This window comes from Lampetra planeri, chromosome 5, assembly GCF_965212315.1.
Source record: "Lampetra planeri chromosome 5, kcLamPlan1.2.h2, whole genome shotgun sequence".
NCBI lineage: Eukaryota > Metazoa > Chordata > Hyperoartia > Petromyzontiformes > Petromyzontidae > Lampetra > Lampetra planeri.
In genome coordinates, this window is record NC_136111.1 from 22,666,697 (window position 1) to 22,680,135 (window position 13,439).

The 13,439-nt window shown below is 49.6% G+C and overlaps 1 protein-coding gene across 1 annotated transcript in view; it reads right to left on the bottom strand.

Annotated features, from left to right (window-relative positions):
* LOC144719159 (sodium/potassium-transporting ATPase subunit beta-1-interacting protein 3-like) overlaps positions 1-13,439 on the bottom strand; it is a 174,787-nt gene that overhangs the window by 49,512 nt on the left and 111,836 nt on the right. The window contains exon 3 of the mRNA XM_078595030.1: positions 9,464-9,601. Within this exon, the coding sequence (XP_078451156.1) occupies positions 9,464-9,601 (138 nt within the window). The remainder of the gene's footprint in view (positions 1-9,463; positions 9,602-13,439) is intronic.

Consider the following 13,439-nt stretch of genomic DNA (forward strand, 5'->3'; position numbering starts at 1 on the left):
CAGTACGGAGGAGTGGATGAAGACGTTGATGGGGAGCAACTGCCGCCAGAACCATGCAAAATACATCTAAGGCTGAGGGGAGGCGTTCCTGAAATAACACGATCGTCAATTATAACATCACACACAATCTGCGCTCTCATTTAAGTAAACATCCACATGTTCCATTGGGGTTAGCGCACGTCCCAATTCACTCTCTAACAGCAATTTACTACTACTGCCTTGGGGGAGGGAGGGCGGGCGGGGGGGGGGGGGAATGGGATATTTTTGTTGTCAAATTAGTTTTCACGCCTCGTGTTTCCTTCATAGATTTCATGTTAAACATTCTTCTTGAACAGTTTTGTCCTTGTTGTTGTAGAATACATTCTGACGGGTGCAAAAGAGACGCTCTTCGGCGGGCTCTCGCCTGGTTATAAATCTACGTTTGAATCATTCATCCATCCCTATGAATAACCACGCGAGAGCACGCTGCACCGCGCGAATGGTGACAGATTTCCTTCCTCGTGAGCCGCCGCTGCTGGCGTGGAGGGGTGTTGAGCGTCACACGGCCCTGAGCTCCGGCAGTCAGACACGATGAGAGGCAAACGCGCGCTGTTTACGACGTCTCAAATTCCTCTTCTTCGCCAAAAAAAGGGGGGGGGGGCGGGGAAAACTCTGCAGCTTCTCAGCCGTGAAAAGCGCCGAGTGCCGTCATTGCTCCGTGACGTCACTGCCCTCGCCTCTCGCGGCCCCTTCCTGATGTGCGAACACTTAGCGGACGCACGCTCGTTAACGGACGCACGCTTGTTAACGGAGAAACAAAGACTTGCTCTGCCGCATATTGTTTGACGGCAGCTCTGTAAAGTCCATGCTGGGGGGTGAGGGGGGGTGTATTTATAACGGCCTCCTCCAGGGATACAACTTGGGCTAATAAGCAATGGAGGAGGCCTTTTGCAATAAATACTGCCGATAGACACCGGGCACTTGAGCCGTTAAACATCGGGACATCACCGCTAATGGCCTTGCTGGCGAGGCCGCCAGTGCAGGAGATGCAACGGTGCAGCGAGGCGCGGACATCATCAGAGCGCGCGTTCTTATTTATTTGCTTACCTATTTGTGTGTACCGAGTATGTAAAACCTAACCCGCGGCTATTCATCTCGGGGCACAAGTAACCCAACTTTGCATATTTCAGGGATAATCAGGCCGCAGCGCATTCTACCGCGTCCGCCTGAGCGCATCACGCGGGGATGGCGGTGCCGCGACAATTACAGAGGCTGACGGAAATACGCGGATGCGCTCATCCGAATTTGCGAGAATTCGTTTTTTTTTCTAATTCCATTTTGAATTGCGGAAAATGTGAGATTTGGGAAAACAAGCCATTACATCTGTCCTGGTGCCAAAATGAACCGAGGTGAGATGTGTGGTTTATTATTTATTCTTTTCAAACCTCAAATCGCTGAACGGAGCTGTTGCGTATAAATCATACAGCCTCTTCCCCAGATGTCTCATTGGCCTTGGCAATTACCTTTGGAACGCAAGCGGCACACAGGTGGTTTTTGACCGCATTCACGCTGCCCGAGCCCCGTCGTTAATTCTGCACCGGGTGGCTAATTGTGTGGCTCGGCACGGCACGAGACTGTGTCGCGCTGCATTAGGGCAACGCGCTCGTAAATCAGCGACAGGACGATTCGGTGGTCGCAATCGATCCGGAGCAAGGGGGACACGAGTGGTAACGCTCGGGTTACAAGGTCCCTTGTTACACTGTGCGCGTTATGGACTCGGCGAGCATTCGACGGGAAGTGTCACTGCCACCTTCGCCACAGCGCTCGCCGGCACCGTAAGCGACTTGAGGGCCATCGCAGCATCGTCATCGCCGCCACCGCCGCTCGTCTGTTCCCATCTCAATTCTCTCTACCGCTGATGCAAAAATGCGGTGGGATTCCCCGCTGAGATTCTTAAACTCTCCACCTGGGTGACCTTAAAAGTCCATCATCGCATGGCCTTTAATATCAGCCTTAAGACTTTTAAGACTCTGGAAGGCATTGAAACAGCCCTAATCACTCCAGGACTGAAGTCCAGTGAACCATAAATGTCGGCAACCTCGTGGCAAATCCACACTTCCAGCAGTGTGGAAACTGCAGATGGAGATAGCGGTGAAGGATTGACGGGCATTTTAAACAGCCCCAATGGCCCGATGTCACAGTTAATACCAATTGTTAGTATTTTTTTTCTCACCCAATTACGTCTCATCCATCAAGGTGGCTGGCGGTTCAATGACTGCGGTGGCCTTGCCACAAACCCCCGATGACGGTGCAGGCTCGGCAAAGTTCAATTTCAATTCAGCCTCCCGCACGTGTACACCTGAACAAGTCGCGATACCGCCGTTAAAATTTTCCAAAGGGTACATTTCTTATTCGGTGGCCACATTCTAAAAGAACATTTTAAAGCTCTATTCACGGGCGCCCATTAAAGTGTTAGATTTTTATCGTTGCACGTAAATGATCTTCCCGCAAATGGCGGATGAGAGTTCCGTACCCCCCCCACCCCCCCGTTCGGTGCGGAGAGGAAGGCGGCCATCACAGACGGATTTATCTTGGGAGTTGTGGCCCCCACAACCCGGTCGCTCTCGCCGCATCGGAATTAAAGCGAGGTGCGCCATCCTCACCGAGCGCGACACGCCAGGGCTCGACCTAGGTTTGACTCACTTTGGCTGAGTCTCTTGAAAATGTCTCGTGTGAAAACACAAACCGTCACATTGCCATGCAGCGGCATTGATCAAGCGACGTCCCCTGTGGTGCTTCACGCGGCCACAACAGCAAACACTCGGGGGGCAGCGGTGGTGGTGGTGGTGGTGGTGCATGACTGTGACCCGGAACTTTGGAGGCAAGAATCGATGGATCGCACAGGTCTGTGAGATTCCTGACTTGCTACCCGCTGGGCTGCGACGTGGCCAGCATATGGCAGTGCAGCAACTTGGGCTCATGAACCCATCTGCTTTGGACATTTAGGTGTCTCCCCCCTCGCATGTACCAAATATAAATGGCCGAATGTCATAACGAGGAACCATCCTGAAAGTGTTGAGACCCGATGAGGATATATTTGGATAAATACATTAAAAGGTAATAATATTTCTCACTGTTTTTTTTTTATCACACTCATGAAGGTATCCCTTGGGCCAGACTTAGAATGCCTCTCTCACTGCACTCGATAGAATACCACATAAAGCAGCCAGCGTGATTGATTCACTGCAGCCACTCGCTTACTGGCCGTCTGTCATCTCCTTATCACTCTTCTATCGGTGCTGCTGCTGCTGCTGCTGTTGCCATGGTTACTCTTCCCGTGAACCGTACTTGTTAATTCCTCCACCTACGCTGAGGCCTCGGACTATCACACACTGACCGTTTCGTCTCATCCACACTGCAGGTCACAATAACTACACTCAACCACCACACTACAGGTCACAACAACAACTACACTCACCCACTCAACCACCACACAGCAGGTCACAACAACTACACTCACCCACTCAACCACCACACTGCAGGTCCCAACAGCTACACTCAACCACTCAACCACCACACTGCAGGTCACAACAACTACACTCATCCACTCAACCACCACACTGCAGGTCACAACAACAGCTACACTCAACCACTCAACCACCACACAGCAAGTCACAACAACTACACTCACCCACTCAACCACCACACTGCAGGTCACAACAACTACACTCATCCACTCAACCACCACACTGCAGGTCACAACAACTACACTCATCCACTCAACCACCACACTGCAGGTTACAACTACACTCAACCACTCAACCACCACACTGCAGGCCACAACAACTACACTCACCCACTCAACCACCACACTGCAGGCCACAACAGCTACACTCATCCACTCAACCACCACACTGCAGGTCACAACAACTACACTCACCCACTCAACCACCACACTGCAGGTCACAACAACTACACTCATCCACTCAACCACCACACTGCAGGTCACAACAACTACACTCACCCACTCAACCACCACACTGCAGGCCACAACAACTACACTCACCCACTCAACCACCACACTGCAGGCCACAACAGCTACACTCATCCACTCAACCACCACACTGCAGGTCATAACAACTACACTCACCCACTCAACCACCACACTGCAGGTCACAACAACTACACTCATCCACTCAACCACCACACTGCAGGTCACAACAACTACACTCACCCACTCAACCACCACACTGCAGGTCCCAACAGCTACACTCAACCACTCAACCACCACACTGCAGGTCACAACAACTACACTCATCCACTCAACCACCACACTGCAGGTCACAACAGCTACACTCAACCACTCAACCACCACACAGCAAGTCACAACAACTACACTCACCCACTCAACCACCACACTGCAGGTCACAACAACTACACTCATCCACTCAACCACCACACTGCAGGTCACAACAACTACACTCATCCACTCAACCACCACACTGCAGGTTACAACAACTACACTCATCCACTCAACCACCACACTGCAGGCCACAACAACTACACTCACCCACTCAACCACCACACTGCAGGCCACAACAGCTACACTCATCCACTCAACCACCACACTGCAGGTCACAACAACTACACTCACCCACTCAACCACCACACTGCAGGTCACAACAACTACACTCACCCACTCAACCACCACACTGCAGGCCACAACAGCTACACTCATCCACTCAACCACCACACTGCAGGTCACAACAACTACACTCATCCACTCAACCACCACACTGCAGGTCACAACAACTACACTCACCCACTCAACCACCACACTGCAGGTCACAACAACTACACTCACCCACTCAACCACCACACTGCAGGTCACAACAACTACACTCATCCACTCAACCACCACACTGCAGGCCACAACAACTACACTCAACCACTCAACCACCACACTGCCAGTCACAACAACTACACTCATCTACTCAACCACCATACTGCAGGCCACAACAACTACACTCATCCACTCAACCACCACACTGCAGGTCACAACAACTACACTCAACCACTCAACCACCACAATGCAGGTTACAACAACTACACTCATCCACTCAACCACCACACTGCAGGCCACAACAACTACACTCATCCACTCAACCACCATACTGCAGGTCACAACTTTACGCGTTCTGCTCCTTCCCTTGCACTGCTGCTGTTTCAAGTTCTCTCCCCATATCGTCTCTGTCTGCACGACCTTACAACAAGAACTTCGCTCTATTCAACAGCTGTTTTCTGCTGTCTGCTTTGACATTGTCGACCTTTGGTGCCCGCGCTCAGCAGCTGCAATAAAACAAAATCAACGTACACAAGCGACCGGCTGCTTGGCTTGACGACACGGCCCAGGCGTACGGAGTTCTGCCTTCAGCGTGCCCTGTGCTCTCCATCAAACCCGGCGATCCGTTCAAGTTCCCGTCCACAGAAGAAGATCACAGCGCGATCATGCCCCCCTCCCCTTCCCGGCGTTCCTGCGAGAAGCCCACGACGCCTTCGCAAATATTAGCCGCATCATCAGCGGCAGTGGCGGCTGCATTGTAGCACAACACTTATTAGAGGCGTCAGTTTGACAGACACGGACGATGAGTCTTCATCAACCGGGCTCCTCCCGTGATTGTGCACTCTTCAAGGTCACACGCTGCTAGCTTAGCGCGATGTCCGTGTCCGCGAGATGCATCCGTTGCATCCCACCATCCCGCCTTTTCCTTTGCTCCGTTGAATAATCTGATATCGCGGAATCTTCCCACCTGGAATTGCCTTTGACTCTACGACTTAATGGGGAGCACGGGACGCTGCTCGGCTTCCCTGCAGTAGCCGCTCCACTCCGCTTGCATATTTGACAAAACAAACGAAAGGAAAAGAAAACTAAATTGACATCCCTTAACAGGGGGGCTGCATACGAATCGCCTGTTGTTTTGGAGATGAAATATCAATGTTGATGTTTAGAGGTTGACAGGGCCTCGTGAAATAGCCCGAAGTCATCGATGGCAGTCGTTGCATGAATAATGACCAGCAAGATAATCTATTCCAATCGGCGGTTTCCCATCACCTGGTGGAAATTCCACATCCCTAGAGCGGAGGAGAGTATCGCCAGAGGACACCTCCCTTTGTGATTTCCCCGCAACGTGGTGCCCATTTTCATTACCCCCCCCCGCCCCAAACAAGATTCGAACTTGCAAACCTGATGGTGAGCCGCTCTCTCCACCAGCGAGCTTCCTGGGCGAGCGCAATTGCACTTTGTACGTGTGGGTTACTCAATGCTGCAAGTGATTGGGTTGATGCTTAACCGGCAAGAATTTTTATAACATGCATAATAATGCACAAGTTTAAGTCCAATACTTAAGTTTAAATCGAGGGATTAAATATGTAAGCTGACCTTCAAATATACAAAAAAGAATACGACTAAAAATTATCACGGAGTGCAGATACGGTACGGCCCGGCTAATTGTTAAGAGATGTCCAACATACAAATTGCCGAGATTAACATTGGTTCGGTAATAGCACTTTTTTCGCAGGCGAGTGCCGGCTTTTAAGGTTAATGAAACGAGCCAAGTGTGAAAGCTATTACAGCCCGGGGTGTTACCGTGCATAAATGCCTTGCCGCAGGTAATTTCAGCACCCACGTCTTTTACTCTTTGAAAGAAAAGACAAACAACGCTCGTGGCGCATTGTTCGGGGGGGCTTCGCATCCACACCGCGTGCAGAGAGCGAGAGAGAGAGAGAGTCGTCGCAACCTCTCACCGATTGTTTACAGATCTCCATTGTGTACGCTGGTCCCCTTGCAGGAGACAAACAACGAATTCGGAACGCATCCACACCGAGATGATTCACACGGAGCCCGCTCGCAATTAAACGAGGATCAAGGTCCGACTCGAGCACCACGGTGTCCAGGATGAGCGTCCGTGCTATTAGGGTCCAATCATTTCGGGGGGGTTCACGGGAAGGGATTTGCTGGGTCTCGTTTGGCAATGATCCTCAACTTTTCGCGACGCTATTTGCATCGGTTCAGGCACATGGCCAAAGATTGTTGTGCACATTTGCCAACACGTTTACAAACTTTAAAACGCCTTAGAGAACGTGACACTCTCTCATCTACAGGCAGTAAACCTATGCGCACGTTTTTATTTTAGTTACAAACCAACAGCTCGCGTCTTTCAAAACATTTCTCCGGGCTTTAAAACATTTTCACCGATGTGCCTGCGTGTGTGTGCGTCTGTGCGTGCGTTTGTGGGCAGCTACTGCTGAAGAAAACCATTTTCTTCACGAATGTGATCACCTGTGCTGTACGTGCGGAGCGGCATCGGCCGACCAGTAGCCAACGCGTGCAGACGAACGCATCTAAGCATCGTTTGCGGTCGCAGGGACATCGTTTGAAAGGAAGGGTTGAGGAAATCTCTCGGAGCTCGGTACATGCAGCGTCAACGCGCAGCTAAGGGCGCTCTTCCTACAAAGCCAGGGCACGCGCATCGTGGGCAGTAGCCAGATGAATACAAATACATTTCTTTGTGCTTGGGCACTTAAGCCACGTAAGTGGGCACTTAAGCCACGTAAGTGCGCGTGTTGTTTAAGGAATGGAAATGCCAAGCCTCACTGAGTCTCATAACTACATATATATATATTTTTTACGAGGGTCCTGTTACATTGGGATGATGTTTGGCCGGTTCGATGAATGAGAGTGTGGCTTCATGCAGGAAGAAACCAACCGGCCCAGAGAAAATCCAGCACGATTTCGTGGGGGGTACACTCAGCGCCAGAGGTGGGACAAAGTCATTGTTATGCAAGTCCAAGTCGAGTCGCAAGTCATCAAATTCATGACTCGAGTCTGACTCGAGTCCAAGTCACATGACTCGAGTCCACATCTCAGAGGTGGGACAAAGTCATTGTTATGCAAGTCCAAGTCGAGTCGCAAGTCATCAAATTCATGACTCGAGTCTGACTCGAGTCCAAGTCACATGACTCGAGTCCACACCTCTGCTCAGCGCTGTCGTCTCCTGGCCACACCTTGCCTATGACACCTGATATCCCCAGGCAGTATAGTCGCCAGGTTCAACACCAAACACTTTAACAACATGGGTCCTTACCAGAGCAAGTTTTTGTTTGCATGTTCACTACAAGTATGTGTGGTTAATGCAGTGACATGATTCCTTGCAAAAGGTTTCTGTTTGGTGTTTGAACATCTTAACAACTGTTTTATTGCAAGAAAGGGTAAAACGTATTCTTATACCAAACACTTTATGTGGTGACTGCATTGGTGCACAAGAGCACACTTCAACAACAACAACAACAAAAAGCACATTCGTCAATAACACTGTGTGGCCTTAAAAGGAAACATATATAATAGGTAACGTTTCGGGCAACGGCCCTTTTCATAGCACGTACATTTTCAAGGTTGGCTTCTGTGGCGAGCCTGGGCGTATTTAAGCTGATGTTGTGATAAGTCGTCGATTGAGCGCGATTTGGATGATTTCGACTCGGCCGTGAAGTTGATTGCAAACTGGCCAGAAAATTCCCGAATATTTCGCCTGTTAATCAGTGACATAACTGGGTTTTGATGGGCACATGACGTGCAATCCCAAAGCGGTGAGTACATAATTGCTTAATCAAGCGTCCAATCAAATTCCCCATTGTGTTCCTGGGGTTGAATGGAACTTGTGCCACGTGCGATGCATTACTCATCAGCGTTAGTCGTGCAGGTGGCGCGCATCTGGTTCTGCGTTTTAAAATAAATAAAACGTGCCAACCACGCCAGCTCCAACAGCCAAAAAAACGTTTTGTGGCAATGGTAAAAAATACTGATGGTAAAATAATTGCACGCGTTAATTAATCGTAATGTACTGACGTTGCTCACCCTGATAACAGTTGGGACAAGTTGCCTTCTACCTCTCGCCATGGAAACACAATCACTCGGCGAGAGCGAGTGCCCCCCCCCCCGTTCCCGCGTCTGCACATCCTGGGTTTATCGTGCTGCGGGGAGCCGTGTTGCCGAGTGAGACATGAGCGTTTTGAGAACAAGGAAGACGCGATCTGTCCGTCTGCTCGCCCTCGGTCAGCCGTTAATTACAGCCAGTCCCGGCACACGGCATTTAGTATACCCATCGCTATGGCTGTGGCTTCTAGTCATGTGTCTACTGCAGTCTACCGGTGAGCCACGAGATGTTTTCATGCCCAGCGCATCACATTTCGTCATGCGTCTCGCTATGGCTACAGCTACCAGTCTCGTGCCACCTACTGCAGCCTCGAAAGAGATTTCCAGCACTGGCACACTGCCTCAAGTATACCTTTTAATTACGACTTGTGGTCATGGGCCTACAGCACTCCAGGAGGGACGTACAAAAATATTCCTCCAGCCCGGCAAACTACCTCCAACGTGCCTCTCGCTACGACTGTGCACGAGAAGCGAACGCGTGGGCTCGAGACTCACCACAGCGATGTAGCGGTGCCGGTACTGGATGGTGCCGAAGAGTCCGAGGATGACGGCGAGGATGTGAAAGAAGTTGGTGAGGATGGGCGCCCACTGATATCCCAGGAAGTCGAATATCTGCCGCTCCATAGCCGCGACCTGTGAGCAGAGCGCGCGTGGCATCAGAGGGGAGTTCAACGTCAACGTGCAGCAGAGAGGAGTTCAACGTCAAAGTGCAGCAGAGAACACTGCCGCAGCCTGTCGTGCTTCCTTCAATCGATAAAAAAACCATCCTCGTCGCCTCGCCTCGTTTACAATCAAGTCCAAACAGACTGCGCCTCACGGTTACGCAAAACGCAGTGGACTTGCCTTCGTGTCAAAATGGCCGCGTTCATTTGGTGCTGCAGCCTTGGCAGTGACGTACAAGCACAATTAGAAAAACAAACAAAACCGCAACCTGTTTGTCAACAACACTGCCTCCAAAACTCAACATACATATTTTTTAATTTGAAGGCGGTGTTATTGTATGTAAGTATGTTGAACTTCTTTTGCACCGAGGAGGGGAGGGGGAGAGGAGGAGGGGGGGGGTGCAGCCTCACGCGTCGCGACAATCGCCGCGTCACCAACACCGCGGGCGGCCTTCTGCCAGCGTTTATCCTCAAACAAAACAACAACTATCCACCGTCTTATGGCCGATGCGTAGTTTATCACTCGATATAGTTGCCAGAACGCTGCGAGGCTGCTTTGGAGTAGGGTTTTTTGGGGGCGTAAAGCACTATCCGCAATCAGCCCGTTTAATAGTGCCCTTATATTCCTATAAGCACGTGAACAGACGCGTGAGAAAATAAGGCGAGATGGATGTGGTGTGAGAATTTTTTTTACCCCGAACTGCCTTCCGCAATGTTCCGGCTAAAATGAATCGCCGTTGAGAACAGAACGATTTAAATTGAGCTGATGGTGCTTCTTCAACGCAGAGAGTTGCCCTGTAGAACTCGGCTTGCATGTTCGTGCTCTGAGAAAAACCAACAGCGTGAAGTGCAACTTACAGCTGTCGTTCAGTCATGATACACGGGTTTGAGTTAGATCGCGTTATTTATAAATGTGTCGTAACCCTCCACCACCCGACACGGCCTCGATTTAAGACCGGGAGCAAGTGACGGCTTCACTGTTCTGGCAAATTGCCCGATGATGCTGGATGTAATTACCAGCGAAACGTCGTACTCGAATGTTGTAGATTCACTCTTCAACACGCCGGTGGGCTAAAGTAGTGAACTATTTGTTTTTTTATCAACGTGACACTTTTTTACTGATTGGCCGTGTCGGGTGGTGGAGGGTTACGACCAGTGGCGGCTCCTGCAAAATCTCTCAGGGGGGGCAAATGTCTGGATGATTGATAAGGATAAGGTCCACCCATGCAATGGATAAATTAACAGCTTAAGCATGTAAAGGCAACTTCACTTCTTTAATATTAATGAAAAATAAAGTGACTCTTACAATACATCTTGTTTGTTTCTATACTCACTATTACAATCCAGTTTCTTTTATTAAAGATTCCACTAGGTGGCGACAAATAATTTTGTTGACTGAAACGTGCTTACGTATGATGACGTAAGCACGTTAGTGCGAGCCCTCCCGGAAGCCATAGAGGATGCATTGCAGCGCCCGCCCTTCGAAAAAAAAACATCTTTGAATGTAAGTCTATGGGACCACACGGGGCGATTCTCAGCCGGAGTGAAATCGCCCAAAAAGAGGCGGTACTCCACAGAACGTGACATGACGCTGATTGGACTATATCCAGAGGCACAGTAACGGCTAGCATAGCTCTGTGGTTGAATGAGATTGTTAATGTGATTGAAAAAGTCCCTTTCACACATTGGTGGTGCGTCGCCCAATCGCCCTAATGAAGAAACCGCCCCTGGTTACGACACATTTATAAATAACGCGATCTAAACCCAAAAACTTTACTATGAATAATATTGGTCGCGATATCCTACGTGCTAAACTGATCTTTCAGTCAATCTTTTTGCCCTGAAAAAGGGTCATTGCCCGAAATGTCAGCTAGATATGTTTGATGCGATGAAGCAGCGTTTATGCCACGAGGCGACGAAGGCGAATATGGATGTTGGGGGCTCTTGTTAAGTTGTGCTTGTGCACCACTGCCACACTGTGCCTCGTTTGTTTGGTTCAATCGCGGTGGTTTACGCTGTTCGGCGAGAGGAAGGGAATTCATTAATTAATAAGTACACTTATTTATTAATGTCATCGCACGAGACGCTTTGGGAGTTTTATTGACGGCACGAGCAGTTGAGCCGGTGCGACATGAACAGTACTCCAACAAAAACACAGAAACCAAGGTCGCCTTCTTGGATAGCAGCAAAGTGATCACTTCCAGCCTCGAACCAATCCAGCGCTGTAAGAAAGCCCCCCCCCCCCCCGCTGTGATGGTCAAGGTATGCCATTGATTCTTGCGCAAATGCTTTTCTATTCTTATACCCTACGCTGAAGAATCGATACCAGTCCATGAATCGATGCACCCTCGTGCCCTCTCGTCATCTACGAACCGACCCAGGCGGTGCCTCCATCGAGACCGACGGTAATGACGATATTTACACAAGTATTTGTACATTTCATTTAACAAAAAAATAACCAATACGAACACAGAGCCCTCTATCAATGAACATTTCCTGCTGGTGGATGTTTTCCTATGCGCCGTACGTAGCATAAATTCATTTCACAACTGCACAGTGTGAAAGGCAGCTTAGCTGTGATGATGGTCTCATGGAGCGAGTGCGTGGATTCGTTGCCGAGATTCTGCCGTTTGGTAGATTGGTGCCCACTCGCATGCAGGAGCAGTGGCCACTGCCCCGGCACCAACACGGGATGAGCCTGATGCACGGACCTCCGGTGCCCATCTCTTGCCTGCCAATTCCACATGCATATCGGTGCTTTACCCAGAAATGCACGGACGTTAGCACTCCCATGCATTATTCATTTCCGAAGGTTGTCAGTTCGTGATCGGTGGATTGCATATATTTGTATATACATTTGCATATATTTGTTGTTAGCTTTATTGGGATGGTATATATTTGTTGGGATGGTATATATTTGTTGTTAGCTGTATTGGGCCGTGAGCGCAAGTTCCACCGACACCGCTGTAATGGGCTCACGCATTGGCCACGCGCTGTTCGAGTGGGCACCTCGCGGGGGGTGGGGGGGGCTGCTGCTGCGAGAGACGTGCCATTAAATGTGATGTAACACAGATAGGACACGTGGAATTCCTGAAATTGCGGTCGACCACGTTTCAAGTCAAATCCCTCATCTGATTAATGCGGTTCACTAAAATATGTCAATATCTCCGGCTGTAATGAATCACGATTTAGTGAGCGCTGCTATTTCTCTCTCTCATCGCTATTTATATTCCCAGGATTTATATTTTACAGCTCTAACTCGCGAGCGCGGGTTTGCACATTGCAACATAATCACACCTAAGCTGCCTTTCACACTTTGCAGTTGTGAAATGCAGTTGCTATGCTACGTACGGCGCGTAGGAAAACATTCACCGGCAGTAAATGTTAATTAACAGAGGGTTCTGTATTCGTATTGGTTCTTTTTTAATAACAGAAATTTACACAATTCTTTTACCGGTCGCACACCATGGAAATGGAAGTGGAGTCAAGGATATAAAGCATTGAAAACGGGAGAGGAATGGGAAGCTTTCCCGGGACGCAAGCCCCCAAGATGGACAAAGAGATGCGTAGTTCAAGATGAGCAGCAGGCAGGAAGGGAAGGAGTTCCGGACACGAAGGGGAGGAGCAGAGATAGAATAAGTCTGATTCTCAAGTCAGTTGATGGTCTCAGCACGGTGACCACTAAATACACACACACACAAAGAACCCCTCTCAATCATAGATTTGGATCTGCAGCTAATGTGACTCTGAAAATGTAAATAATGGTTTAATTTGTCATGCAGCAAACATTACCGTCAGAGTAGATGATA